This window comes from Lampris incognitus, chromosome 7, assembly GCF_029633865.1.
Source record: "Lampris incognitus isolate fLamInc1 chromosome 7, fLamInc1.hap2, whole genome shotgun sequence".
Lineage (NCBI taxonomy): Eukaryota > Metazoa > Chordata > Actinopteri > Lampriformes > Lampridae > Lampris > Lampris incognitus.
In genome coordinates, this window is record NC_079217.1 from 8,298,030 (window position 1) to 8,324,084 (window position 26,055).

Sequence of the window (26,055 nt, forward strand, 5' to 3'; positions counted from 1 at the left end):
GACAAGCATCCTGCATGGCTTTTCTGATAGAGAAAAATAACTGCTATGCTTGTTTTCCTAAAAATAGCTATCATAAAAACCTAAAAAGCAAAAAAAAAAAGGAAAAAACAAAGACAAAACACCAAACTGCTCTTCTGAATGCATATTCTCCAGTTTCAGAACATTTCTCTTAACGTTTATGGATTTCAAAAACAAAAGTGTTGCTTCCAACAAGGTAGCGTGGATTGTATTAACACTTTAAGCCCTAAAGAAAAATAAATAAATATATTTATCTATGATTTATGTAAAATATGTCTTTACCTCAAAAGGCTGTGATGCAGCCTAGTCCATACTCGGTTACACAGATGACACTTTGGCCAAAATGTAGTATACATTAAATACAATCATTACTTAAACCTCAACGCACCGGTCAGAGCCTGTTTGTGCAAGTGTCGCCAAACAGAGTTTCGCACGGCAATACGACAGGGCAAAAACAGTCGTATTTAGAAGATTAGGTCTGTATACAAATAAATAAATAACCCTGGCATCCTCTTCTAACTGTGTATGTATGACCTCTATTTTCTATGGCTCAGAGACACCAGTGGAGAGAAGGGACCAGTTACATCGGGGATGCACAATAAGACTTCGAAGTGCAAACTGGTTCGTCTGTACAGCCAATACACACCAGCAAATATCATGTAGGTACACAACATTCTGTCGATCATATGGGAGGGTCGGTCAGTCGCACAACGAGTTTCAGTGAATGAGGGCTGCTTCTCGGTAAGTGTCCTTGTCTGTACTTGTGTCCTTGTGAACTCATGAAACGTCATTTGTCCCAAACCAAAAAACTTTGCATGTTGATCTGCCAGCTAAATCGATAATGCATCATCTGGCGACTTGGCAGGCTCGACACACAAAAGATCCCGGTATCCACTTTGACGTTAACAGCCATGGCAGAAGGAAAGCAGAGTCCACAAACTTCAAGGTGTTTAGCAGTTGTTTGGGGTTTTTTTTTTTCACCAAATTCTCTTTGGAGAAAATCTGTGGCGATAAATCAACAGTGTAAGATTTCAAATATCTGCCCTTTTTCGGAAAAGTAACGCCAAGCTGAAAATTTGCCCTGGCTTTTTTTGGTAGCTAAGAAGCCCCGGGTGTTGTGCAACACCAGCAAAGTCTCTCTCTCTCATCTCAAACCGTGGATTTGCGGCACGCTGTCATCTCGTGAGTTTGTACTCCCACATTCAACATGTCAAGCATGTGTTCCTCACAGACACGGGTTCGCACTTGCAGCGTTCCGTGTCGAGAAATGCCGAGTTAGTGTTGTGACGATGGAGACACGTGGGGGAGTCGCGTGGAGGAGTTTTGGGGCTCACGTGTGTGTAATGGTTCCCTGGGAGGCACCAGTGAGTTCTCACTGCAGCCGACTACCTCCCAGCTCTCCCTACACAACAGCAACACAAAACGTGTTTGTCGGAAAGGAAAGTAACAAATGGCGAGGATCTCGTTCGAATCGACCATCAAATAAAATGAAACCCAAATCGTCTCTGTGCCACGAATCAAAACATGACTGTTGCTATAGGCACTGATATGCACAGCACGAGCAACTGAGAGGCAGTTGCGTGTGTGTGTGTGTGTGTGTGTGTGTGTGTGTGTGTGTGTGTAGGTGCTTTTGATTCGCAACACAATCGATATTTTACACCAGGAAAAGAAAAAGGCCATGTAGTGTATATACAAGAGGGTTTACCAAAAAGGCCTGAGGCTCTTTGCGTCTCTCTTTCAGTCGTGATAGTCTTCCATGTTAAAGGTCTGGAGAATTAACTCCATCAAAAAGATTCGGCAGCCGCAGGTACAGTTGTGGACTTGCGAGTGTGCATAGCTTCAGGAGAAGAGAGAAATGTGCAGACCCCAGACCTCTTCCAAAAAAAAAGAAAAAAGAAAAAAGATTTAGGTGCAGATGCATTCCCTCTCTGAATTTTCGTATTTCCCCTGCCTGCCCTCCTCTACTTTCCTCCCCTTCAGCCCCGTGCACGCACGCATACACACACACACGCATACACCATACACACACACACGCACACACGCAGAGTCACAGCGTAGCGCGTTATCCCAGCTGGTCTTCATACTGCTTCCTAAAGCAGTCTCCGGCTGGGAAGAAGTCCCAGCAACGCTCCTGGTACATCTTCCATACGTACGACTCCTGGAAGATGGAGGGGGGGGGGGGGGGAGGAAGGAGAAATTGGTCGGGAGAGGTCAGTTTTGGACGTCTGTTAAGGCAAGAGGGAATTCTCACCAGAGCATGTTCAAAGCTCAGAGTTTTCGGTTTTTATTTTTCAACGCCATCCAGCATGCCGAATTTTGCCACAAGAGGACACTGTTCCATAACCTCACATGAACAGGAACAACTTTTGGATCCGTGGAAACATAAAATCCGGGTGAAAATCGGTTTAAAAATCTGGGTATTTTTTCGGGGGAAAATCGGTAAAAACCGAAAACGCTGAGCCTCGAGCATGTTTATAGAAGAGCTGCTGAAACAGGAAATGGACTTGACTGTCTGTCGACCCACCTGTCCGGTGTGCTCCGTCTCGTCTTTATTGATGAGATACATCAAGAAGAACCTGGACGGGGACAGAAAGAGTTCACATATTACGTTCATGTGTGTTCCGTCTAGTGATTATTTGTCCATTACTCGAGTCTTCATGTGGTCTGTTAAGAGTAGAAACACTGACGGAGGCCCAGCTTGACTTTCCAGAGTCCAACGAGACGTCTTAAAACGGTCTACTTTGTCTGCCAACAGCCAAAACACCCAAAAAGTATTCACTTCATAATGACATGACTCAGAGGGAGGCAAGCAGACCTGAGCGGGAGGGAATATGCGACCAGCAGATATTTTGTGTTTTTATGACGAACGACTCAAACGGTCAATCAGCCGCCGAACCTGCAGTCGATCAACTTTCCTTCCGGTTTGTTCTGAAGGCTTAAACACTAACAGTGAATGTTGAAGCATCATCTCTGAAACCATCAACACTTTTCTGTTCTTTTTTTGTCTAACAAAAGTTCTTGTTTGCTTCTCCGGCATTTTTGTTGTTTGAGGAGTGTTACAACATTCTCAGAAAAAAATGAACAATTTCCCCCCCTTATTTGTGTTGATATTGTGTTATGTTCAGATTACACAGCCATACTTTACAAATTTGGATACCTGTGTGTGTGTGTGTGTATGTGTGTGTGTGTGTTTACTACATGTATGACCAAATTTATTGCAAACTGCTGTGCCCGGCACACAGAAGGAGCAAAAGCCACGAGTGTTTTTCTTTTCTTTTTTTTCTCGGACCCCCCCCCCTTTTTCTCCCCAGTTGTATCCGGCCAATTACCCCACTCTTCCGAGTCGCCCCGGTCTCTGCTCCACCCCCTCTGCCGATCCGGGGAGGGCTGCAGACTACCACATGCCTCCTCCGATACATGTGGAGTCGCCAGCCGCTTCTTTTCACCTGACATTGAGGAGTTTCACCAGGGGGACGTAGCGCATGGGAGGATCACACTATTCCCCCCAGTCCTCCCCCCCAAACAGACGCCCCGACCAACCAGAGGAGGCGGTACTGCAGCGACCAGGACAAATACCCACATCCGGCTTCCCACCTGTAGACATGGCCAATTGTGTCTGTAGGGACGCCTGACCAAGCCAGAGGTAACACGGGGATTCAAACCGGCGATCCCCGTGTTGGCAGGCAATGGAATAGCACAAGTGTTTGGTACCTCGTGTGCTTATTGAGATGATGGTTTGTGTGTACTGTACTGATGCAGAAACACATTTTTTACTCTAGTTTGAAGAGTTTTGCAAGAATTGTTTGCTTTTGCAAGAGGTGTATGTTTTGCTGGTTTGGTGTAAGGTTTTGTGGTCAGTGTGTAGAGGTTGTGTGGTCAGTGTGTAGAGTTTTTGAAAAAGTAGCCTATAGTTTCAAAGATAGTGCCTAAGCAATCAGGAAAAAAATTTAACTGACTAAAGTTTTCAGTACTAGAATATAACATTAACTTACACAAACGAGTACACGCACGCACGCACACACACACACACACACACACACACACACACACACACACACACACACACACACACGTGCAGACACTCAACAAGGAAATGCCTCATTAATTCAATCTGTCCAACTGCTGTACCTGCTTGATCACTTACATGTAGTTGGCTAAGTTGTGTTCTTCTAAGGTGTGCGTCTCAAAGCCATGCGGAGTCGTATCAAAGTAGTCACTCCCTATTCCGCAGATGAAGCACTTGGTCTGGCGAAGGGAAAGGTCGGGTTAGATAACAGAACACATTGTAAGTGAGAGAGAAGGTTCGCGGGCAGGGTCGACTGGCGGCGGCCAAAGTCGCTGGCTTACCTCCATGTCCTCTCTGACCTGCTCCTGCTGGTCTCTCAGCTCTCCAAAGGCGTCGATGATCAGACCTGGCGGACGGACAGAGAGGGTCTCAACTGCCAACTCATGTTTAAAGCCCCCATCACATCTTTTTTTTTTTATCGATTGTTGTTGGATTTAAATTCTTCTGATTTTTTTTTTTTTTGATTTTGAGATACTTTATTGGTCTCCTAGCTGTGTAGCTAAGAGCAGTGGGCAGCTGCCGTGCAGCACTCGGGGACCAACTCCAGTTCTTCATGCGACGCCTCGGTCGGGGCACAGACAGGAGTATTAACCCTAACATGCATGTCTTCTTGATGGTGGGGGAAACCGGAGCACCCGGAGAAAACCCACCAGACACGGGGAGACCATAAACTCCACACAGAGGACGACCTGGGATCGCCCCCTTAGGTTGGACAATCCCGGGGTTTCGAACCCAGGACCTTCTTGCTGTGAGGCGTCAGCACTAACCACTAGGCCACCGTGCCGCCAAATTCTCTAAGCCTATCCAAGGTTTCCAAGTTGTCACCTTCCGTTAAGTCAAACCTTTTCTCTCGATACTCGGCAACCTCAGACTCCATTCTCTGGAAATACTGTTATATGGGGCTCTGTAAGAAGAGAAACAAACAAACAAAACAACACAAACACACAAAGCAGACCTACAACAGCTAGCAGACATGACTCTCCGTACCCTGGATGATGGCCAGCAGGATAACGATGACAAAGAAGAAGAAGGTGATGTCGAAAACCACTCGGTAGAGCTCATACTCGTCCCCGGCCGGGTCCTCGATTTCATCTCCTATACCGCCGCCAGCTCGCACGCCCACGTACATGTGGAACAGGTAACACTGAGTGGAGGAGAGGTAGCGGAAGAGGAAAACAAAAAGAGGTTGAAATCGTTTCACGTCAACCTTTTCACAGCAAGTGAGCGTGAAGACATTTTTTCTGAAATTATTTTGGATTTGCTTTAGATGTTTTGGGCTTTCTCAACTTTTCCAAATCACAACTTCAAAAATCTGCTTCAAGGATACCTTAACAGAATACCTTAACAGAATATCTTAACAGAATGCCTTAACAGAATACCTTAACAGAATTGCTGCTAAGTGTCTCATTTCATACTTGCAAGGATAACAATGTTTTCTACATAACATATTTCTGCCCAAAATTGAAAAAAAAATAGCATGTATTTAGAAATGATAAGAGTCCATTTTCTTTTTTTTGCCCCCTTTTTCTCCCCAATTGTATCTGGTCAATTACCCAACTCCTTCGACCCGTCCCGGTCTCTGCTCTACCCCCTCTGCCGATCCAGGGAGAGCTGCAGACTACCACATGCCTCTTCCGATACATGTGGAGTCGCCAGCCACTTCTTTTCACCTGACAGTGAGGAGTTTCACCAGGGGGACATAGCACGTGGGAGGATCACGCTATTCCCCCTCGAGTACCCCCTCCCCCCTAAACAGGTGCCCTGACCGACCAGAGGAGGTGCTAGTGCAGCGACCAGGACACATACCCACGTCCAGCTTCCCACCTGCAGACACGGCTGATTGTGTCTGTAGGGACGCCCGACCAAGCCAGAGGTAACACGGGGATTCGAACTGGCGATCCCCGTGCTGGTAGGCGATGGAATAAACCGCCACGCCATCCCGGATACCCCGAGTCCATTTTCTTTTTATTTCAGCAACTACTGAACAACGGTATTTGGGGCTGATTTCTTCTTTACATGGGTCAGTAGAAAATGCACATCCATCTGCAACCTGCAAGAGCAGCTTAGACAGAAGTGTGCAGAAAAACAGTTCTTCCACAAACTGAAACGCTGCCGTGTCAACAAGTGTCCTACGGGGGAAATCGTGCAGTGTGTAGATTCATCGTTTCCCTGTTCCATGTTTTCCCCCTCAAGCCAAACCTCCGCTCATTGCTTACGGTCATCATGTCATCACACTTCATGTCAGGCTCGTCCTCGTCCTCGCTCTTGTTGTAGAACTTGCGGAAGAAGTTGAACGCCACCACAGTGTAGAGGTACACCACCACTGCCAGCAAGCCCACCGTCATCATCAACTATAAATTGACAGAGAGGTCAAAGGTCGTCAGTACAAGTAAGTCGTTCAAACCAGATTGTAAGTCGTTCAAACAAGATAACCCCTCAAAAAAAAAAAAAATTCCTCAAATAGTTTTTTTCCTCTTCAGAGCCTCTGTAAATATCTCAATTTCAAATAATACTACCTCAAATATTTTGGACCTCCTTTGTGAGAACTTTTAGGCAACAGTCACCATAAAGTTATCTATCACAATATGACAATATCCAAATTTCATGATAAACGATAATACTGATTTGTTGCCTAGCCCTCAGTCTAAGGTGTTTAGGTTACCTGTTTGCCGTTGTGAGTAACTGAGGAAAGAATGGTACGCAAGGTTTTGACCCCCATGGCGATGTCCAGGAGGTGGCAAGCGAAGAAGAAGTTGTTGTAGTGTCCGAGCATCGACATGAACATGTACCACACCAGGTAGAGGAACGTCTGAACGATGGGAGGAGAAACGTCACCAATGCCAGAGTCACAACACAAAAGTCAACTTGAATCAACACCTCAGTTACACTTTACACAAAGCTTGCATGACTCACGTTGTCAGTGAACACCACCCCAAACTTCCAGATCTGATACTTGATGTCGGTGGAGGTGATCCTACGGACAGAGGGTCAAGATCATTTGCTGCACAACTTAAAAAAAAAACATACAATCTGTGTTTTACTTTTACAATTTTACTCCATATTTGGTCTACATACCAGCTGAGCATGGAGTTGTCGGGTTCAGCTTTCTTTTCATGGGTCATGGCGCTGACATCGAGCGACGCCAGGTCCATACCGAGCAGCTCTGCTATCCTCTCTCTACCATAGATGTCACCGTATTTATCCAGCACCTATACAAAAAAAAAAAAAGTTGTTCAAAACGCTGTTTTTGTTTGGGCGACTCATTTGCCTTAAAACCCCTGTAACAGTGGACCATAACCACGCTACCAGCTCACCTTCCTCTTCACAAACTTGTCCCAGTAGTTGTTGGGGAATGTCCTAAACACAAAAAGGAGAAGATAAACATTACAGGTTTTAAAGAATGCTTAATTTTGTTCTTTCTTTTTCATGATTTACATCCTTCCCGAGGAGAATGCATTACATCTTCTGATTTCTAAATTCAGCAAATGAGGGCGACTAATGACTGGACTTCATCGTTGAGCAACTGAAAAATATACAAGATCAAGTCCTCAGAAATGTTTATATTTGGTATGTGAAGTTCTTCAAGTGGCTAATAACTCACACAAGAGCCCATATGAGTTTTAATTTCATGTTAACCATAACCATGTGAGATCATGTTCATTCCAGTCTCTCATTCTGGAATTAAATGGTGAAATTTTTCATCAGTTTGTTCTTGCTTTGTTTATCTATCTATCTATCTATCTATCTATCTATCTATCTATCTATCTATCTATCTATCTATCTATCTATCTATCTATCTATCTATCTATCTATCTATCTATCTATCTATCTATCTATCTATCTATCCGTCTGTCTGTCTGTCTGTCTGTCTATCTAGCTAGCTAGTATCTGTCTGTCTTTCTAGCTAGCTGTATCTATCTATCTATCTATCTATCTATCTATCTATCTATCTATCTATCTATCTATCTATCTATCTATCTATCATTCCATTCAATGATGGCGCTCTTACGGGGTGTTCAGCACCAGTCTGTCCCACTGGCCTTTGATGTCGTCGTCTTCGGGCTGCTCTGTGACGTAGATGCCATCAAACTCCAGTTTCCTGGCAAGTTCCTTCTCCCTCTTGAAGATGACCAGGGGGACCTGGAGGAAGAGGATGAGGGCAGAGACAAGCACAATACATGAAAGAGAGCTGCAATAGGATTGGTTTCCCGCAGGTCCCGTAGGCCCCAATGCAAATGTTGGGGGTGTGGGTGAATTTGACTCTAATGCAGGTAAGAGCAGGCAGATGGCATTCTTACCACAGGATGAGCACAGCATGAAAAGCTAAATTTAGAATATGGAAAGGAGGTATTATCATCATCACTGGGCTTCACCATGCATGGAAATGCATTATCCTCCAGTGACCTGACCGCTAACTATAGTATTGGGAAAGGATGCTGAATAGAAATGGAGCTGCCATTTCTAAAAGGAAAAGAGGAAGGCCAAAGAGGAGGTTTATGGATGTGGGGAGGGAGGACATGCAGGTGGCTGGTGTGACAGAGGAAGATCCAGAGGACAGGAAGAGATGGAAACGGATGATCCGCTGTGGCGACCCCTAACGGGAGCAGCCGAAAATAATAGTAGAGGAACAGACAGGATTTCAATTCACTGGACAATAAATTTTTTCAGCAGCAGCCCAAAATCCGTAAAATACACCCAAAAGTGTTCAGGAAGTAAAATCATCGTTGTGCAATGAAATCAGTGTTGCGGGCGGGAGTTATCAGATTCTCTATTGGAGTGGTCGTGAATGAGAATGAAATGTGTGCGGTCGCGATTGGGAAAGGTTGGAAAGCACATGGTCACAGGTGGGAGTGGGATTGATAAACCAGTCCCGTATAGACCTCTTGCGTGAAGTCTACGAAACAGACACACATTCCCTGTCTGGTCTGTGGGTTTTCATCATTTGTGGGGGGTTGGGTAAAGAGTCGGGCACCTTGAGACAGTTGTAACCAATGATGCAGAGGAAAGAGATGACAGTATGGAAGAGGGCCAGGAAGGATAGGGTGGGTTCCATGTAGCCCGTGCTCTCCTCCAGGAAGTAGTACACGGGCCCTTCGTCATCGTCGCCGTCACCCTCTCCTCCATCGTCCAGCCCAGATCCCTCTTCCTCAGCACCAGATCCTTCAAATAAGCCGGAGCCCTCAAACAGACCGGAGCCCTCAAACTCCTCCTCGCCTGGTGGACTGTCAGACACCTGAGTAGAGAGGTGAGATATGAGGCATTAAGTCTGAATTGTTAGACATTGATCTGAAGGAAGACAACATGCAGACTCCTGCTTGCTTTAATTGTTGTTGGAAGAATGCTGTCTATATGCACGACAAAATCTCTGATGCGGAAATGCTTGAATTGAACATGTCTTTCAGTGCTGCAAATTTGCTTATATCTAATTTAAGAAAAGGACTCAAAGCTTTTCATTTCCAGGCCCACGTGAATTCATACATGGTCTATGAGCACGACTGTGATACTGACTTGTGGCATTGCCTGAGTAATTTGAAATCCCCCATTACCCATCTTAGCATTGGTGATGTACCTGGTGTGTACTTTATGTGTGCATTAAGTATGTGTACATGGTGTGTACATTAATTGCGCCTGACAAGACATGCCCTCTTGGCTATGACAGGATTACTATTATTTGCTATAAAATGCCTGTAGTTTGACATACAAACATATGTCCTAATTGTCGACTCTCTTGTAAGTTACCTTGGATAAAGGTGTCTGCTATAAATGAGAACATGCAAATGTAAAATCAACTGTAAAAACCAATAGCACAGAAATAAAATTTTATGACAAAAGAAATATATTCTAAAAATATGGAATCCATCCTTAATAAAATCGGTCTCACTTTAAAAAGCCAATATTATAGATATTTAACATAATCACTGAGATTCAATTCCATGTCAGTAATGTCTTTATCAGAGAGTGTCAAATGACAGAAATGATCCCAAATGCCCAAAGAGGAAACACCGAGGGCGGTCTGACAGGATGCGGAAGCGGGGCAGGCTAAGCTAACTGCTAGCCCATGCAGACCGGCAGTTCCGACAGTCATCCTGGCTGGCGTTCGTTCTCCTCGACAGTGATTTATTTTTATTTTTTTAGATATATGTGTTAGTTTGGATAAATGTGTTCTTGTAGTTTTTGGATATGTGATTTTGTCTTTGTGTTGCACTGCTGTGGGCTGGGGGGACGATGTTTTGCTTCATTTCATGTGTACAAGTGCATGAAATGAAACGATAAATAAAGTGTTTCTGATTTTCTGATTTGGGATGATGGACATCACATTTTTAAATGAGACTTTAGATATGTAGGAGAAGGGGAACAGACATTCAACAGGTGATGAAAAAGCCTCTTCGTCCCATACTGACCCTGTAGAAGAGCAGGATGAAATTGAGAGCGAAGGCGATGAACAGGGCCAGGAAACGAAGGTTGTAGAAGTTACGAGACAGATAATTCTGGGGGGCAGTGAAGAGAGGAGCAGAGCTTCAGTTTGTGTTAGCAAAACAATGAGGGAGCATTTTCCTTTACAATGTGAACCAAACTGTAAAAGTATTGTAAATAAGCAAAAATATTGTGCTATCACATGATGAAGACTCAGTTATGCTTATTCAACTCACAACCCTAAAGTACATTTTACCAGTTTCTTTTGCCTTTTTTTTAATGTGAATTTGTTATTCTTATCCCCCAGTATTTAGAGCCCCTTTAGAGCAGTTGATAATATGACCTCACATGTAAACTGTCAGATATTAACAAAAGTAGTGAATCACTGATCATGAACTTCTTGTCTGACCTCAAATATGTTAAAAAAGTTGACCACATATATAATATATATATATAACATACTATATGTCATGCATGTATCTCATTATATATATGTATATAGATGTAGGAAAAAAACTTTTAATACACAGCAGTACAAGCTTGTTTCATGCGTCGCACACTCATCAGCTGCTAATGTGATTCAACAAAGAAAACACACAGTATACGTTGCCCCGCGTCACACCCCTAATTTTGGTGGACAGCAACCAATCAGAGGAGAAAATATGTGAACTATTACAACCAAGGGGGTAGGTAATTACGATGCACAGCAACCAATGGTGGGGTAGAAATCATTACAACCAATGGGGTAAGGGGCTGGGGCTTGTTTTGAAAAAGCGTATAAATGACCAGGGCACTGTTGTAATGGCCTACATTTAGAATATCACAAGGTAACGTCAAATGTGGTAATTTATGTATATAATATAGTGGGGTGGTGTTGGGGCACAGTTGGAAGGGCAGGCAGTTAATATATAAAAAAATACAACATCTAATAAATGTTATATATCATACTAGTATATGTCATGCATATGTCTCATATCTCATATATCAAATCTAAAAGTAAAAAAAAAAAAAAACATGACCCTTTCACCGTCAGAGAAGGTGATTAAACGAAGTGGTCGGTTGCTCACCATAAACTTGATTCTCTGAATCTCCAGCTCATTCCACAGCTCAAAGCCCTCCTCTGCAGGTTTCTTCTCCTTCTTGGTCTTGGTCTTGGTCTTCACCTTCACGTCCTGCTCCTCAGGTTCTTCCTGCTGTGGTTCAGTTTCGGGCTCCACCTTCTCCTCTTTCTCACCATTCTCCATACTGGAGGAGAAAAGGGACGGGAACTTGAAAGATTGTTTTTCTTTTTTCTTTTTAAGTTGTATCACCAATAGAAAGAGATATGAGAGAGAGAGCAAGAGAGCGAGCGAGAGAACATTCTATGTTTTAATATTAACCGCTAGGGAAGAATCTGAACTTCTTTGGAAATAAGAGACAGACAGAGGTCTTTTCAACATTATATCTGTATACACTATGTTGTAGGGATAACACTCCATTAGCAGCTGTAACATTGAGCAGTCTTTAAAACGTCGTCAAAACTGTGTCCACCGATGACATCACTGGTGGACAATCCATTAATGTGAAAACTTACCTCATGTTTTGCCTACAGGCTACATTTTAATGAGAATGTGAATAACAATGCTACAAACAGCTGTACAATTTAGTGTTGTTATTCACATTTTCTCATACAGCTGTATGTAGCATCGATATTCCCATCTTCTTATACAATGCAGCCTGTGGGCGTTTTCAGATTCACAGACTGTCTGCCTGGGACATCACTGACAAACACAACATTTGTGGTTGGGGACAGAAGACTGCTTTGTATTATGGCTGCTAATGGAGTGTTAGCCCTACGACATATATGTATATAGTGATAATGTTGAAAATTGTGATTGTTTACCATTAACATTTACTACTAAGAGAGAAAGAACCTGCTCTGTTATTTAAAGAAGCCACCAGCATAAGGAGTGAGGATTTTCTCTGTTTTAATATATAACAGAAAATACAAAAAAACCTGTTCATGTCACCAACAGACAAACAACTCACTCTGCTTTCTCAGTCTCTTGTGGAGCCTCTCCCTCGGGTTCACCCTCTCCCTCTTCTCCCTGTCCTCCTGCTGTTGCTGCCAACTGTACAAACAGAGGTGACAGACTGTCAAAACACATAGGTTATAAGGTATAAGTTAATAAAACGAATGGCTGTCTGCAACATCCACTCACCAGTTTCCTCTTCAGCAGTGGGGTGCCCTCTGGAGTTGGGGGCTCTTCAGGTGTCGTTTCACCAAAGTCACCGAGTCCACCAGGAGAATCTAAACCAGGCAGGCGTCCTTCCCTTTCTTCCCCATCTTCCTCCTGCTCCTCTCCTCCTTCTACGTCCAAAAGGTCAGCCGTTCCATCTGCATCTTGTATCTCTCCGGCCCCCGGCTCTTGTGGCAGGTCTCCATGAACCTCATCCTGCGTTGGATCTGGCATACTGGCGAGGATCTCAGTCACAGTCATCTTCTTGGCCCCCTCCACTAAGCCTCCTCCAAACAGAGCCTTCCAAATGAGCATGAAGAAGCCCTTACATATACTGTAGACAAAGAGCAGGATACCCATCAGAACAGTGTAGATAAACGTAGCCAGTCCGACAATCATCTCCTTCACTGTCATCTTCCTCAGTTTGCGGTAGCGGCGTCTGAGGTTTCGGAAAGTAAACATATTGAAGAAGTTGACAATGCTCTTCAGGAAGTCAGCAAAGGCCGAGCTTGACTCTGGAGGTCTGACCTCTCCATTGGCTTCATCGCCTTCTCCGATGTCCCCTTCATCTCCTCCACCTTCCTCCTCCTCATCGTCATCCTCTTCTTCTCCACCCTCGCCCTCCGGCTCGGAAATTGAGGCAGCAATGTTCATCTCAAAGATGGTGTCCTCGCAGAAGTTGACAAAGAGCTCCATCTTCTCACTTTCTCCACCCTCATTGACCACGTCGAAGATGAACTGCCGTTTAGACTCTCGGACTTGGGGCATCTCCCACTGGTTGCGGTTAGCCTCGCTGATCTCAAAGTAAATACGTTCGATTTTCCTGCTGGCCCCCATGATCTCAATGCGGCCTAGGAAGGGACGGAAGTAGTTGAGCACACTCTCGGCTTGCTCCAGGAAGTTCTGGAGGCGGGTGTCGTGGGGTACGTGCTCTGACAAGTTGGTCAGAAGAACAGCAATGTTGAAACCAATATCTTTGGCCGGCTCCTGGAAGCGGTCTGCAAACTCCTCAAAGTTGATCATCTCGTTTTCGTCTGCCTCTGAGCAGGACAGGAGGAACTGGATCTCACTGGGCGAGTATTGCTTTTGGCTGTCCATGGCCTTGGAGAAGTCCTTCTTGGAGATGAGGCCGCGGGGGTCAGAGACGTAATCGCGGAAGGCATCTGACGCAACTATGTCCTTCAGCTTCAGGAACATGTCAAAGAACTTGAGGATCATCTCCACGTTGCTGGAGGACTCCACCAACATGTCCACCATCTGTCTGGCAATGGTGCCATTTACCACGTTGCCTAAGACCGACCAACCAGAGGTGAGAGGAGACTATTAAAATGTAGCAGTTATGTTTTATGAGTTTAACATAAGGGAATTGAAAACAACTGTCTGGGATGTGGATTTTACCTTCAAGCAGAGACAGGAGCATCACCACCATGTCTTTCTGCAGATCCAATAACTCTTTCAGCAGGCCAATCTGACTGGAGTCCTTTCAGAACCAAGTCCAAACACACAAAGAAAAAAATGGACACGAACAGTGGAGAAAATATTTGTGTTTTTCTTCTGTCCAATTAAGGGTGTTCAGGCACTGACTTAAAATGCCTCAATAAGAAAATCAATTGCAAGTAATATTGAGTGGAGAGGGTGGGCTTCTTTCTGGTAGGTCTCTGCTGTCAAGGGTGATTACAACAGTGTGAATTACCTCTGAGTGTGCTCTACTCCAGAAATGATCCTTCGTTTGCATTTTTAAACAACAAATACGAAGTTTTTTTTTTAAACATCACATCAAACCATTACAAATAGCATCATACAGACATGAGTCAGTGAATTCGATGAAAGCTGGACGCTGGAAACACAAAATAACGCAGGTGTGGCAGAGAGGTGAGGAATGCCACTGTTAAACAGCACAGCCCCACACCTTTGCCTGTGAAGTGGCAGCATGGGAGCTAGCCCTGTTTGGGACTAACACGAACCACTGCATGGGTGCTAGGTCCCAAAGAAATGCATTGACAATTTACTGGAAAACTCGTTTTTGTGCACTTCGCAACACATTTGACTTGTGTTGGCCAAGGTTTCCTGACCAAAATTTGTGAGATGCAGAGAGAGATGCATTTGAGAGTAGACTTGGACAAGCCACCAAAAAAGTGAGATTTTATACTTCATTAAAAGCATCTCAAAAAAATATGTTGTACTTAGGTAAAGGAAAACGGGTTCAAGGATTCCAGAAAGCTTATCAGATTGGTAAATTTTGGACCGGAAACCTTACCCTACCAAATCCAAAAGTGCTGCAGAGCGTGCTAAAATTACTTTTCCAGGAAATTGTTAATGTATTTCTGTGCGACCACACAGTGGTTTGTGCTAGACCAGAACGGGGGCTACATCGGAGCAAGATAAACTGTGATGGTGATAATAGGCATCTTTAAGATCTGCACCACCAGAAATACTTCCATCTCAGGGTCGCTGTACAAGTGGTGAAGATCTAAAGGAAAGGGTGTGTGTATGTGTGTGTGTGTGTGTGTGTGTGTGTTAAGGGGGCAGGGTGGGGTGAGGGCAAGCATCAACTGCCAGTCAAAGCGCCACAGCATTAGCCAGTGCCGCCATGACAGAAACAATAACCTACCCTCCCCCCCAAAAAAAAGCAAAAACAGGGGAGACAAAACTCCAACAATTTTAATGAACAGAAGCTATAAGCAGAAGGTTAGGAGGACTTTGAGTACATTGGGAAATTAAATTACTTAACTAGGTATAACTCGACCAATACTGTTTTTCTCTCACAAGGAAACTCCTGAGATTATTAAGAAACAAGACACCTATCACATTATTGACTTTTCCACAATGTACAACAATATGCAGTAGTGTGTGGTGTATTAAACAGGTAGCAACAGTAAAGTGTCTGTAGGATGTGGCACAAAACTCTTCGTAGATTTTGCAATTTGGTGTTTGCAACTTTTCCCGTTTAAGAGAAGGGTTAGCATTTTTAAAATACACCTTTACTCCCTGTGATCCTTTAGGCGTTCTAGCAATTTGTTGCCCCTCCGAGAAATTACGGGGCTTTTTGTAGTTAAATACAAATTTGAATTGATAGCGTGATAAAGGAAATGTAAAAAGAAAAAATAAAGAGGAAAACAAACAGGGCAGGCATTAGGATGAATGATAAAGAATTAGATGAAGTATGAGCTATTTACAGAAGCATTAGGGGCCTATGAATGAGACAGCGTCGGTGGAAAGACACATATTCTTACGCCATTTCGTTGTCCGGGATCAGGGTGCATCTAACGGGGTTACACATGAGAATAAAGATGTTATCCATCAACATTTTCACTTCATTTCTGTATCTGCCCTGGCCTACATGACCACTCTCTCACAGCTGGTGTCCTGTTTCTTTTATTTCTTCATGGCCTGTACCTACTCAGTCCAATTCAGGGTACATAACATTTATATTTTCTTATTTAGCGAACACTTTTTTCCCCCCAGGCGACTTAGAAAGGGTCAAAGAAGGTTGAATCAGTTCATCTGGACACAACGTTCATTTAGAGAAATGCTTCATCACTCATCTAAAGGCCCTGACACACCAGGCCGACGGTCGGCCAACATCGAGCCATCGGTGAGTGTCTGTGACCCTAGTTTTTGCGGTGTGTCCCGCACCCTCGGCACTAGTTGGATGCCTGTTGGCAGCTTTTCGACCGATTCAGCATGCTGAATCGGCGGAGCCTGTCGGTGACTGAGATCACTCTGATTGGCTGTTCAGCTTAGCGAATCAGTGCTAAGCTAGCGAATCAGGCTGTCGGCTTTAGTCTTTGCGGTGTGTTCAAGTGCTACTTTTTTGGCCCAGACGGCAGGCGACATGAGGCGACGCAACAGTTGGCCTTCATCGCCGCTAGTCGGTTTGGTGTGTTTGGGCCCTTAGTGACCTCTTCAGTCTCAACTGACTGCAGGTATTCCCACCCTCATAAACAATACAGTGGCGTAACGACCGAAACCAACGACCAATTTCATATGCAAATATGGGTGTGCCCATTATATAGAGTTTCAATGGCCATGTGTACTATTCACAGAGGATTTGGGAATGTCTGCAATCACAGCATTGTAAGATGGTGACAGATGTACTCTTGGGCCCCCGCCTCGATTCTGGGATGGTCATTCCCTCTTCACATAGATGGCCTCTTTGACTCCCAGTTCAAACCAGCGTTCCTCCCTATCAAGGATGTGCACACCCTCATCCTTGGAAGAGTGGCCACTGGCCTGTAGATGGGTGTAGACTGTGGAGTCTTGGCCTGATGTGTTAGATATACTGCGTTGTGCCATTCTTTCGGCCAACTTCTGTTTAGTTTCCGCAATATACAAGTCACAGCAATCCCTTGGTGAATAGTACACATGGCCACTGTAACTCTAGTTAATGGCCGTGCCCATATTTGCATATGAAACCGGTTGTTGGTTTCGGGCGTTATGCAACTGTATTGTTTATAAGGGTGGGTATACCTGCAGTCAGTTGAGACTGAAGAGGTCACTTAGATGAGCGATGAAATGTATCTGTCAATAAACGTTGTATCCAGATGAACTGATTCAACCTTCTTTGATCTTCTTACCTGGGTTACTCAGCCTGCATCAAGATTTACAAAGGGATTTCCCTGTGATGCCGGGCCTGAATCGCATTACTACCACAAACAGAGGAAACGACATTCGGGAGTTGTACGTGTTGCTTTTTTCCCCCCTATATTATATAAACACAAAGGATTGGTTTTGGATCACTTCAACATGATGAACCGCATCACTAAACAAGTTTCCAACTGTTCCTCCTACATCTTATTTAACTATCTATTTATTCAGGTACATAAAAACGCTCTTAAAGGTGATTTGACACTGAGCCTAGACTCACACCCAAGACGAAGGAAAACAAAAATTCACCATAAACCGAGACACCAGCCGTGAAGCACTCCCAATGTCACACCAGATTAGAATGAGTAAGACACACTGCACGTCCCTGTTAGGTCAAAGGTCAAAAAGGTAATGGCCACAGATTGCAGACACCAGTTTTTCACACCACTCAGGCACAGGTTACTGGGTAAAGCTCCCATCAAACTGAAAGCACCGGTCAGTATGAAGAGATGAACAGGTACTCCAACCAGAGAAGGTGGTGTCATTAAACAGAATTAGAAAAGTTAAAAAGGAAGAAAATTCAAATTTGGTTAGGTGAAATTAATGTTACGGTCTCTTATTTCACCAGATTGCTTCTGCCGTCAAATGTAAAATCCATGCTGCTTATGTGGAGGCGGTTTTATCAAATCGTCGGTGTCATCTGTAATGATGTAATTTGACACTGGCCGTGAAGTAAATTTCCCCCCCTTTTTTTCTCCCCAATTGTACCTGGCCAATCACCTCGCTCTCTAAGCTGTCCTGGTCGCTGCTCCACCCCCTCTGCTGATCCGGGGAGGGCTGCAGACTACCACGTCTCCTCCGATGCATGTGGAGTCTCCAGCCGATTTTCACCTGACAGTGAGGAGTTTCGCCAGGGGGATGTAGCGCGTGGGAGGATCACGCGATTCTCCCCAGTCCCCCCCCACCCGAACAGATGCCCGGACCGACCAGAGGAGGCGCTTGTGCAGCAACCAGGACACATACCCACATCTAGCCTCCCACCCGCAGACACGGCCAATTGTGTCTGTAGGGGTGCCCGACCAAGGCGGAGGTAACACGGGAATTCGAACTGGCGATCCCCGTGTTGGTAGGCAACGGAATAGACCACTACGCTACCCGGGCGCCCTGCCATGAAATAATTGAAAGATACTACACTGAAGTGCCAAAACTTGAATTTTTAAATCTAATTTGGCTTGTATTTAAAATAATTGCTGAGTAGAAATGTTGAAATATTTGTCAAACGACAGATCATTATTTTGTGCAGCCAACTGACTTTTAGTATAACTTCTATGGCTGTTTTTGATTTACAAGAGATTCGGGAAGGTTGGAAAAGAAACCGGTGCCCAATAAGGAAGAGTTGGTCTTCAAATTTCCGAAAATACGGACGTGTTGAGTCTCTTTCCTGCTACTTCACAAGTCCATCCAAGAGACTACATTTCCACCATGGAATTACCATTAACCTTAAGTACTTAATGCTATGTTTAATTTGGATATTCCCCATTTACCCCTAGTCCCTAAATAATCTGCCATTGACCTTAAACAACGCACAGCTCAGAAAAGAGGCAGAAACAAACTGACAAAGAAAAGCTCACATAAACCGAGTGGGGAGAAAGAAAAAGACGGTTAACAGTAAAAACCAGATTATTAAATGAAAGAATAATCAAATAAATACATACTTTACTCTGCAGGAGCCATGAGAAAGACAGTTCACAGGATTAGTTTACTCAAAGTGGACATTTATATACTTGAATGAATACGCTAATGGTGAAAATAAAATAAGTAAAAAAATGCACATGAAAAAAAGATAAAATCTCCAGGTTGTGTTATTGCAAAATGGCTTTAACACTTTTTCTGGGTTTCACTAAGTTTAAGAAGTTTATGTGTTATAAATCAAAGGTTATTTACAACACTTTTTGAACTCTCTCTTCACTGTACATTGAACTTACCCGCAAAGTTACCCAAAGGAGTTGAATCAAGTGCAACTGGACTTGGTATATATCCGTGAAGACGTTTCGCCTCTCATCCAAGAGGCTTCCTCAGTTCGTGCCTTTCTGACTAGACCAAGCTAGTTTGACTGGCTGGTGATGAGACTCAAATATTTATCCTCTAGGAGTCGTTGTCAGAGCTATAGATGTCCATGGCTCTTTGTGTCCCGATGTTTACCAACGCCCGTCGCTAACAGAGCCATAGATATGAGTGGCTCTTTTGTGTACCGATGTTTGGCCACGCCCGTCGTTATCGGAGCTGTTGATTTGCATTTGTTTAGCAGCGACGGTCGCTGGGAGTGTTAGTCTCGACTTCATTGTTCAGTGGTCTTGAGAGTCCTTGGAGCCGTTAGTGAGCGACTGCTGTTCTTGGAGGCTAGGCTTCTTGAGTCTCCTGGGTAGAGATGAAAGGACGGCATTGTAAGTGGGAGAGAGGTGGTGTCGCAGACCTCCTCCTCTGTTGAGGGATGGTTTTTCCAGTTTCGCATAGATGGCTTCCTTCACCCCTCTTTCAAACCATCTATCTTCTCTGTCCAAAATGTGTACGTTGCTGTCCTCGAAGGAGTGTGTCTTCTCCTTTAGGTGTAGATAGACTGCTGAGTGTATGCTTCTGGGGTCTCCGAGAAACTCAAGAGAATTTTCAACAAACACCGCATCCCGGTATACTTCAAACCCAGCATCACATGGTTCATCCCAAAGACCGTGTACCACACACCCAAAAAAGCAATCTGGTGTATGCTGTACAATGCAATGAGGATTGCACTGACCTATACATAGGAGAAACCAAACAACCACTACACAAACGGATGGCTCAACACAGAAGGCCAAACTCCTCAGGACAACACTCAGCAGTCTATCTACACATAAAGGAGAAGACACACTCCTTCGAGGACAACAACGTACACATTTTGGACAGAGAAGATAGATGGTTTGAAAGAGGGGTGAAGGAAGCCATCTATGCGAAACTGGAAAAACCATCCCTCAACAGAGGAGGAGGTCTGTGACACCACCTATCTCCCACTTACAATGCCGTCCTTTCATCTCTACCCAGGAGACGCAAGAAGCCTAGCCTCCAAGAACAACAGTCGGTCATTAATGGCTCCAACGACTCTCATGACCACTGAATAATGAAGTCGAAACGAACACCCCCAACGACCGTCGCTGCTAAACAAATGCAAATCAATAGCTCCGATGGCGACGGGCGCGGCTGGACATCAGAGCACAGGAGAGCCACCCATATCAATAGCTCCGATAACGACAGGTGCAGTCAAACATCGGTACACAAAAGAGCCACTCATATCTATGGCTCTGTTAGCGACAGGCATTGGTAAACATCGGGACACAAAGAGCCATGGACATCTATAGCTCTGACAACGACTCCAAGAAGATAAATTCTGAGTCTCATCACCAGCCAGTCAGACTAGCTTGGTCTAGTCAGAAAGGCACGAACTGAGGAAGCCTCTTGGATGAGAGGCGAAACGTCTTCATGGATATATACCAAGTTCAGTTGCACTTGATTCAACTCCTTTGGATAACCATGACCTGGATGAATGAGAACATTCACAGACATACCCGCAAAGTGTTGTGGTGCACACAGGGCAAAATTAATATCGACTGTGGTTTGAAATAAACTGAAAATGAGTTTCCTCGTCTGATCATTTCTCACCTGAGCCAGCTTCATCATCATATGGGCGAAGACGTGAAGGAAGCCCACGACGGCGTCCCACAACCTGCTGTGGGCGAGCGACTGCTGGTTCCCTGTGCAAGGACCCTGAGAGAGAGAGAGAGAGAGAGAGAGAGAGAGAGAGAGAGAGAGAGAGAGAGAGAGAGAGAGAGAGAGAGAGAGAGAGAGAGAGCGATAAAGATAAACAGAGAAAAGGAGAAAGCGAGACAGAGTTAGAGAACAAGAAAAAGAGAGAAGGATGGCGAGAGAAAGAGGAAGAGAGAAATGACAAACAAAAAAGACAGGATAGATACATGCATGCAGACAGACAGACAGACAGACAGACAGACAGACAGACAGACAGACAGACAGACAGACAGACAGACAGACAGACAGACAGACAGACAGACAGACAGACAGACAGACAGACAGACAGACAGACAGACAGACAGACAGAGAGAGAGAGAGAGAGAGAGAGAGAGAGAGAGAGAGAGAGAGAGAGAGAGAGAGAGAGAGATAGATAGATAGATAGATAGATAGATAGATAGATAGATAGATAGATAGATAGATAGAAGGGACAAGAAAGTGATGAGAAAAATGTTGAGGAACAGTGAGAAATGGACAGATACAGTGAGAATGAACAGACAGACAGACATGGAAGAGGAGGAAGGGGGTTGAATCCTTTGTTTTAAATCTATTCAAACAATGAAAATCAATACAAAAGCAAAAAGAGAGCCTTTAAAGTCCACACTTCATCGAGCCTTCACTCTGTCCCATCCTGTCCCGTTTACCTGGATGTATTCAGTCAAGCTGTTGAAGACCTGTTTGGCCACCGTCATGGCCTTGGAGAAGTTCCTCTTGCCGGGTTCGTCGATGATGTCCTTCCCCGAGTAGTACCAGTAGAAGTCACTGATAGACTCCTATAGACGGATGGAGGATGGGAGTGGAGCAGGGGCAATGGAAAAGGAAATGGAGAATAGTCAACTACTGAAAACAGACCACAATGAGAGGAAAATAGAAAAATCAGACAGAATAACTGCGGAAATAAAGATGTGACGCTGGAGGGCAGAGACTTAAGAGATGCACTCACACTACAAGCTGGCTCTATAGCATGTTTCTGGATGGAGAGTAAACATCATTCTGTCATGGATGATACTCATCCCACTCCAGATCATTTTACAATGGGACTGTCATCATGATTTGCGTATTGGCCTTATGAAGTCAGGGTGCTAACTGGACGCCTTGAGAAATAATTTTTAAGCTCTGTAATTAAATCCTGCAATGTAACGATCAATTTCCCAAGCTTCTGGTTTAAGAATTTTGCCTTATTACGTAACATTCTTTACACATAATTTATTCAGTGGTATACAGTGAACATTCAATTTGATTCAGTTTAATCAGCTTCTTTAATCAGCTTAGTTCTTCCATTTCATTTCATTTTGGTCAGTGTCAGCGTGTACATGTCACCTGTAGTCGGAGCAGGTAGTCCACAGTGCAGATGATGATGTTAATGGTGGTGGTGCTGCCTGTCTGTGTTCGTAGGTAGTTTTGGAAATCTTAAAAAAAAAAACAAAAAAAAAAACAGAGATATTTAAAGACAGTCTTACTCCTCCAACCAGCTCTCCATTTGAAGATGACCCCCACAGTTCTCCAGATTCATCTGTTTGCTCTCGACAGCCCTTCAAGTCCTGATCTCACTCCCACCAGAACTGCTGGATGTTTTATAGACTGTAGGTGCTACTCTTACTGTAAATAGCACATGCTGTTATTAGAAAAGTGATCTCGAGTTTTGGCTGATGACTTTTTTTTTTCCGGGGTGTCAAAGATGTTCAGATGTGTCACCAGTATGATTGCATCTTTACTATTCTCTTCACTCCGTCAATGAGGCTACAGACACACTCTGTTCCTCACTAGCCTCCTCTCTCAGCAATCTCTGCCCTCTAGCATCCAAACCTGCTTGTAATGCCCCCCCAGTCCATGGCTCACTGAGGTCATCAGGGAGCAAACAGCGAGGCTCAGAGCGGCAGAGAGAAAATGGCGTAAAACCAGAGAGTCCACTGATCTCGGTGACTATCAGCATCTCCTAGCGTCATTCTCCTCCAGCTTAAAAACAGCTAAGACCACTTACTATCTGTAGCGCCACTGATGCTCAAAAAGTTTTTTACCTTTAACTCACTCCTCCATCTGCCTCCTCCTCCGACCTCCACTCTGCTTACTTCTGACATGTTCACCTCGTACTTCACTGATAAGGCTTCTGCCATCAGTAACCAGCTCTCTGAGCCTGACCAACTCCATCTGCCGCTGCCAGCTAACAGTGCTTCACTCACCTCATTCTCCCTCCTGACCGGGGAGGAAGTCTCCAAGCTTCTGCAGGACTCTCGTCCCACTACCTGTCCGCTGGACCCGATATCATCCAACCTCCTATAGACCGCTTCCCCTGCACTTAACCCTGCAGTCACACACATCATCAACTCCTCGATTATGAGTGTGTTCCCCAATGCATTTAAGCAAGCTCACCCCACTGCTCAAAAACCTACACTCAACCCAGCCCAGGTTGAAAACTACAGACCGGTTTCACTCCTACACTTTCTTTCAAAAATACTTGAGTGCACATACTTTAACCAACTTTGAATTCCTTTCTGAGAACAATCTGTATGAGCCGAATCGGTCTGGCTTTAAGCGGGGGTCACTCTACTGAGACTGCACTTCTATCCTCCCAATATTTGGCGAGAGCTGCTGGTCAGTCCTCAGCTTTATTGCTGCTAGATCTGTCAGCTGCCTCTGACACGGTTAACCACCAAATCCTCCTCTCCACACTCACTGAGCTTGGTATCTCAGGATCTGCCCTCCGCTGGTTTAATAGACCATCCGCTCACTTTCCATGATTGTGTTAAATAATCTAGTTAAAAACTCCACTGCCGGGGCCATCCAGGTAGTATGGTGGTCTATTCCGTTGCCTACCAGCATGGGGATTGCCAGTTCAAATCCCCGTGTTACCTCCGGCTCAGTCAGGCATCCCTTCAGACACAACTGGCCGTGTCTGCGGGTGGGAAGTCGAATGTGGGTACATGTCCTGGTCGCTGCACTAGCACCTCCTCTGGTCGGTCAGGGTGCCTGTTCAGGGGGGAGGGGAAACTGGGGGGAATAGCGTGATCCTCCTACGCGCTACTTCCCCCAAGTGAAAGTCCTCACTGTCAGGTGAAAATAAGCGGCTGGCGACTCAACATGTATCGGAGGAGGCATGTGGTAGTCTGCAGCCCTCCCTGGATCGGCAGAGGGGGCGGAGCAGCAACCAGTTGGCTTGGAAGAGTGGAGTAATTGGCCGTATACAATTGGGGAGAAAAAGGGGGCAAAAAAAAAAAGCCACTTCACTGGCATCTCTCCTAAATATCTCCATGCCTCCAGAGGTATGTCATCTGGACCAACTGCCTTTCCAGTCTTCTTCCTCTTCATAGCTGCCCTCACTTTCTCCTTGTTAAGCCACTACACTTCCTGATTCATTATACCCACATAATCCAACCTTCTCTCTCTCTCATTTCCTTCATCCATCAGCCCCTCAATGTACTCCTTCCACCTTCTTAGCACACTCTCCTCACTTGTCAGCACATTTCCATTTCTATCCTTGATCGCCCTAACCTGCAGCACATCCTTCCCAGCTTGGTCCCTCTGTCTAGCCAATCGGTACAAGTCCTTTTCTCCTTCCTTAGTGTCTAACCTGTCATAAAACTCATCATACACCTTCTCCTTTGTGTTTGCCGCCTCTCTCTTCGCTTTATGCTGCATCTCCTTGTACTCCTGTCTACTTTCTTCATCTCTCAGATTATCCCACTTCTTCTTTGCCAACCTCTTCCTCTGTACATATACTTTGCTGTACTTCCTCATTCCACCACCAAGTCTCCTTATCTTCCTTCCTCTGTCCTGATGACACACCAAGTACCATCCTAGTTGTCGCCCTCACTATTTCTGCAGTGGTTACCCAGCCATCTGGCAACTCTTCACCACTACTCAGTGTCTGTCTTAACTCCTCCCTGAACTCCACACAACAGTCTTCCTTCTTCAACTTCCACCATTTGATCTTTGGCTCTGCCTTCACTCACTTCCTCTTCTTGGTCTCCAAAGTCATCCTACAGACCACCATCCGATGCTGCCTAGCTATGTTCTCCCTTGTCACCACCTTGCAGTCTCCAATCCCTTTCAGACCATGCCTCCTACATAAGAGATAGTCCACCTGTGTGCACTGTCCTCCAATCTTGTACGTCACCCTGTGCCCTGTGTTTCTCCTTCTTCTTGAAATATGTATTCACAACAGCCATTTCCATCCTTCTCACAAAATCCATCACTATCTGTCCTTCCACATTTCTCTCCTTGACACCATACCAACCCATCACCTCATCACCTCTGTTCCCTTCACCAACATGCCCATTGAATTCCGCTCCAATCCGCACTCACCCCCGCTTGGGTACACTCTCCACCACTTCATCCAACTCACTCCAGAATTCCTCTTTCTCTTCCATTACACCCAACTTGCGGGGCATATGCACTGATAACAGTCATCAACACACCTTCGATTTCCAGCTTCATACTCATCACTCTGTCTGACACTCTCTTCACCTCCAGCACACTCTTGACATTCTCTTGCTTCGGAATTACCCCTACCCCATTTTCCTCCCATCCACACTAGGGGCGTGTCAGTGTACACGTGTACACGGAAATAAAACCATAACCGTTTAATAAAAATCCCTAACCGATAAACGTAAAAGTTTTTGTTTTGTTTTTTATATAATGCGTGATAACGTCATCATTCTTTGCTGCGTGACAAGTGCAAGCACGATTGAAGCATGGGATGGCGGCTAGTAAAAATCTGCGAAGTCCCATGTGGGAGTATGGATTAGAAAGCTTCTCAGTGGGATCTAATCGCATCGAAGGGCTTCGTGGAAGCGGTAAGCTCCCGTACCCCCCCCCCAAAAACAGCAAGTTTCTAACGCGTACTCATCCAGAGATATTTGATCTTTTGTAAATGGTGTAGCCTAGTTGCGTCGTACGACATCGGCGACCTTAACTGCG

The 26,055-nt window shown here is 44.8% G+C and overlaps 1 protein-coding gene across 1 annotated transcript in view; it reads right to left on the reverse strand.

The window, feature by feature from the left end:
• Window positions 1–2,080: 2,080 nt before the first annotated feature.
• Window positions 2,081–26,055, reverse strand: part of ryr1b (ryanodine receptor 1b (skeletal)) — a 167,975-nt gene continuing 144,000 nt past the window's right edge. Inside the window, exons 88-109 of the mRNA XM_056283722.1 lie at window positions 22,459–22,547; window positions 21,783–21,911; window positions 20,995–21,099; window positions 15,951–15,980; window positions 14,411–14,440; window positions 14,116–14,197; window positions 12,700–14,006; window positions 12,527–12,609; window positions 11,566–11,743; window positions 10,486–10,572; window positions 9,057–9,317; window positions 8,094–8,224; window positions 7,399–7,441; window positions 7,160–7,293; window positions 6,998–7,058; window positions 6,747–6,893; window positions 6,301–6,435; window positions 5,072–5,228; window positions 4,366–4,430; window positions 4,163–4,263; window positions 2,543–2,594; window positions 2,081–2,176 (exon numbers count right to left, since the gene is read on the reverse strand). Coding sequence (XP_056139697.1) covers window positions 2,081–2,176; window positions 2,543–2,594; window positions 4,163–4,263; window positions 4,366–4,430; window positions 5,072–5,228; window positions 6,301–6,435; window positions 6,747–6,893; window positions 6,998–7,058; window positions 7,160–7,293; window positions 7,399–7,441; window positions 8,094–8,224; window positions 9,057–9,317; window positions 10,486–10,572; window positions 11,566–11,743; window positions 12,527–12,609; window positions 12,700–14,006; window positions 14,116–14,197; window positions 14,411–14,440; window positions 15,951–15,980; window positions 20,995–21,099; window positions 21,783–21,911; window positions 22,459–22,547 — 3,503 coding nt within the window. The remainder of the gene's footprint in view (window positions 2,177–2,542; window positions 2,595–4,162; window positions 4,264–4,365; window positions 4,431–5,071; window positions 5,229–6,300; window positions 6,436–6,746; window positions 6,894–6,997; window positions 7,059–7,159; window positions 7,294–7,398; window positions 7,442–8,093; window positions 8,225–9,056; window positions 9,318–10,485; window positions 10,573–11,565; window positions 11,744–12,526; window positions 12,610–12,699; window positions 14,007–14,115; window positions 14,198–14,410; window positions 14,441–15,950; window positions 15,981–20,994; window positions 21,100–21,782; window positions 21,912–22,458; window positions 22,548–26,055) is intronic.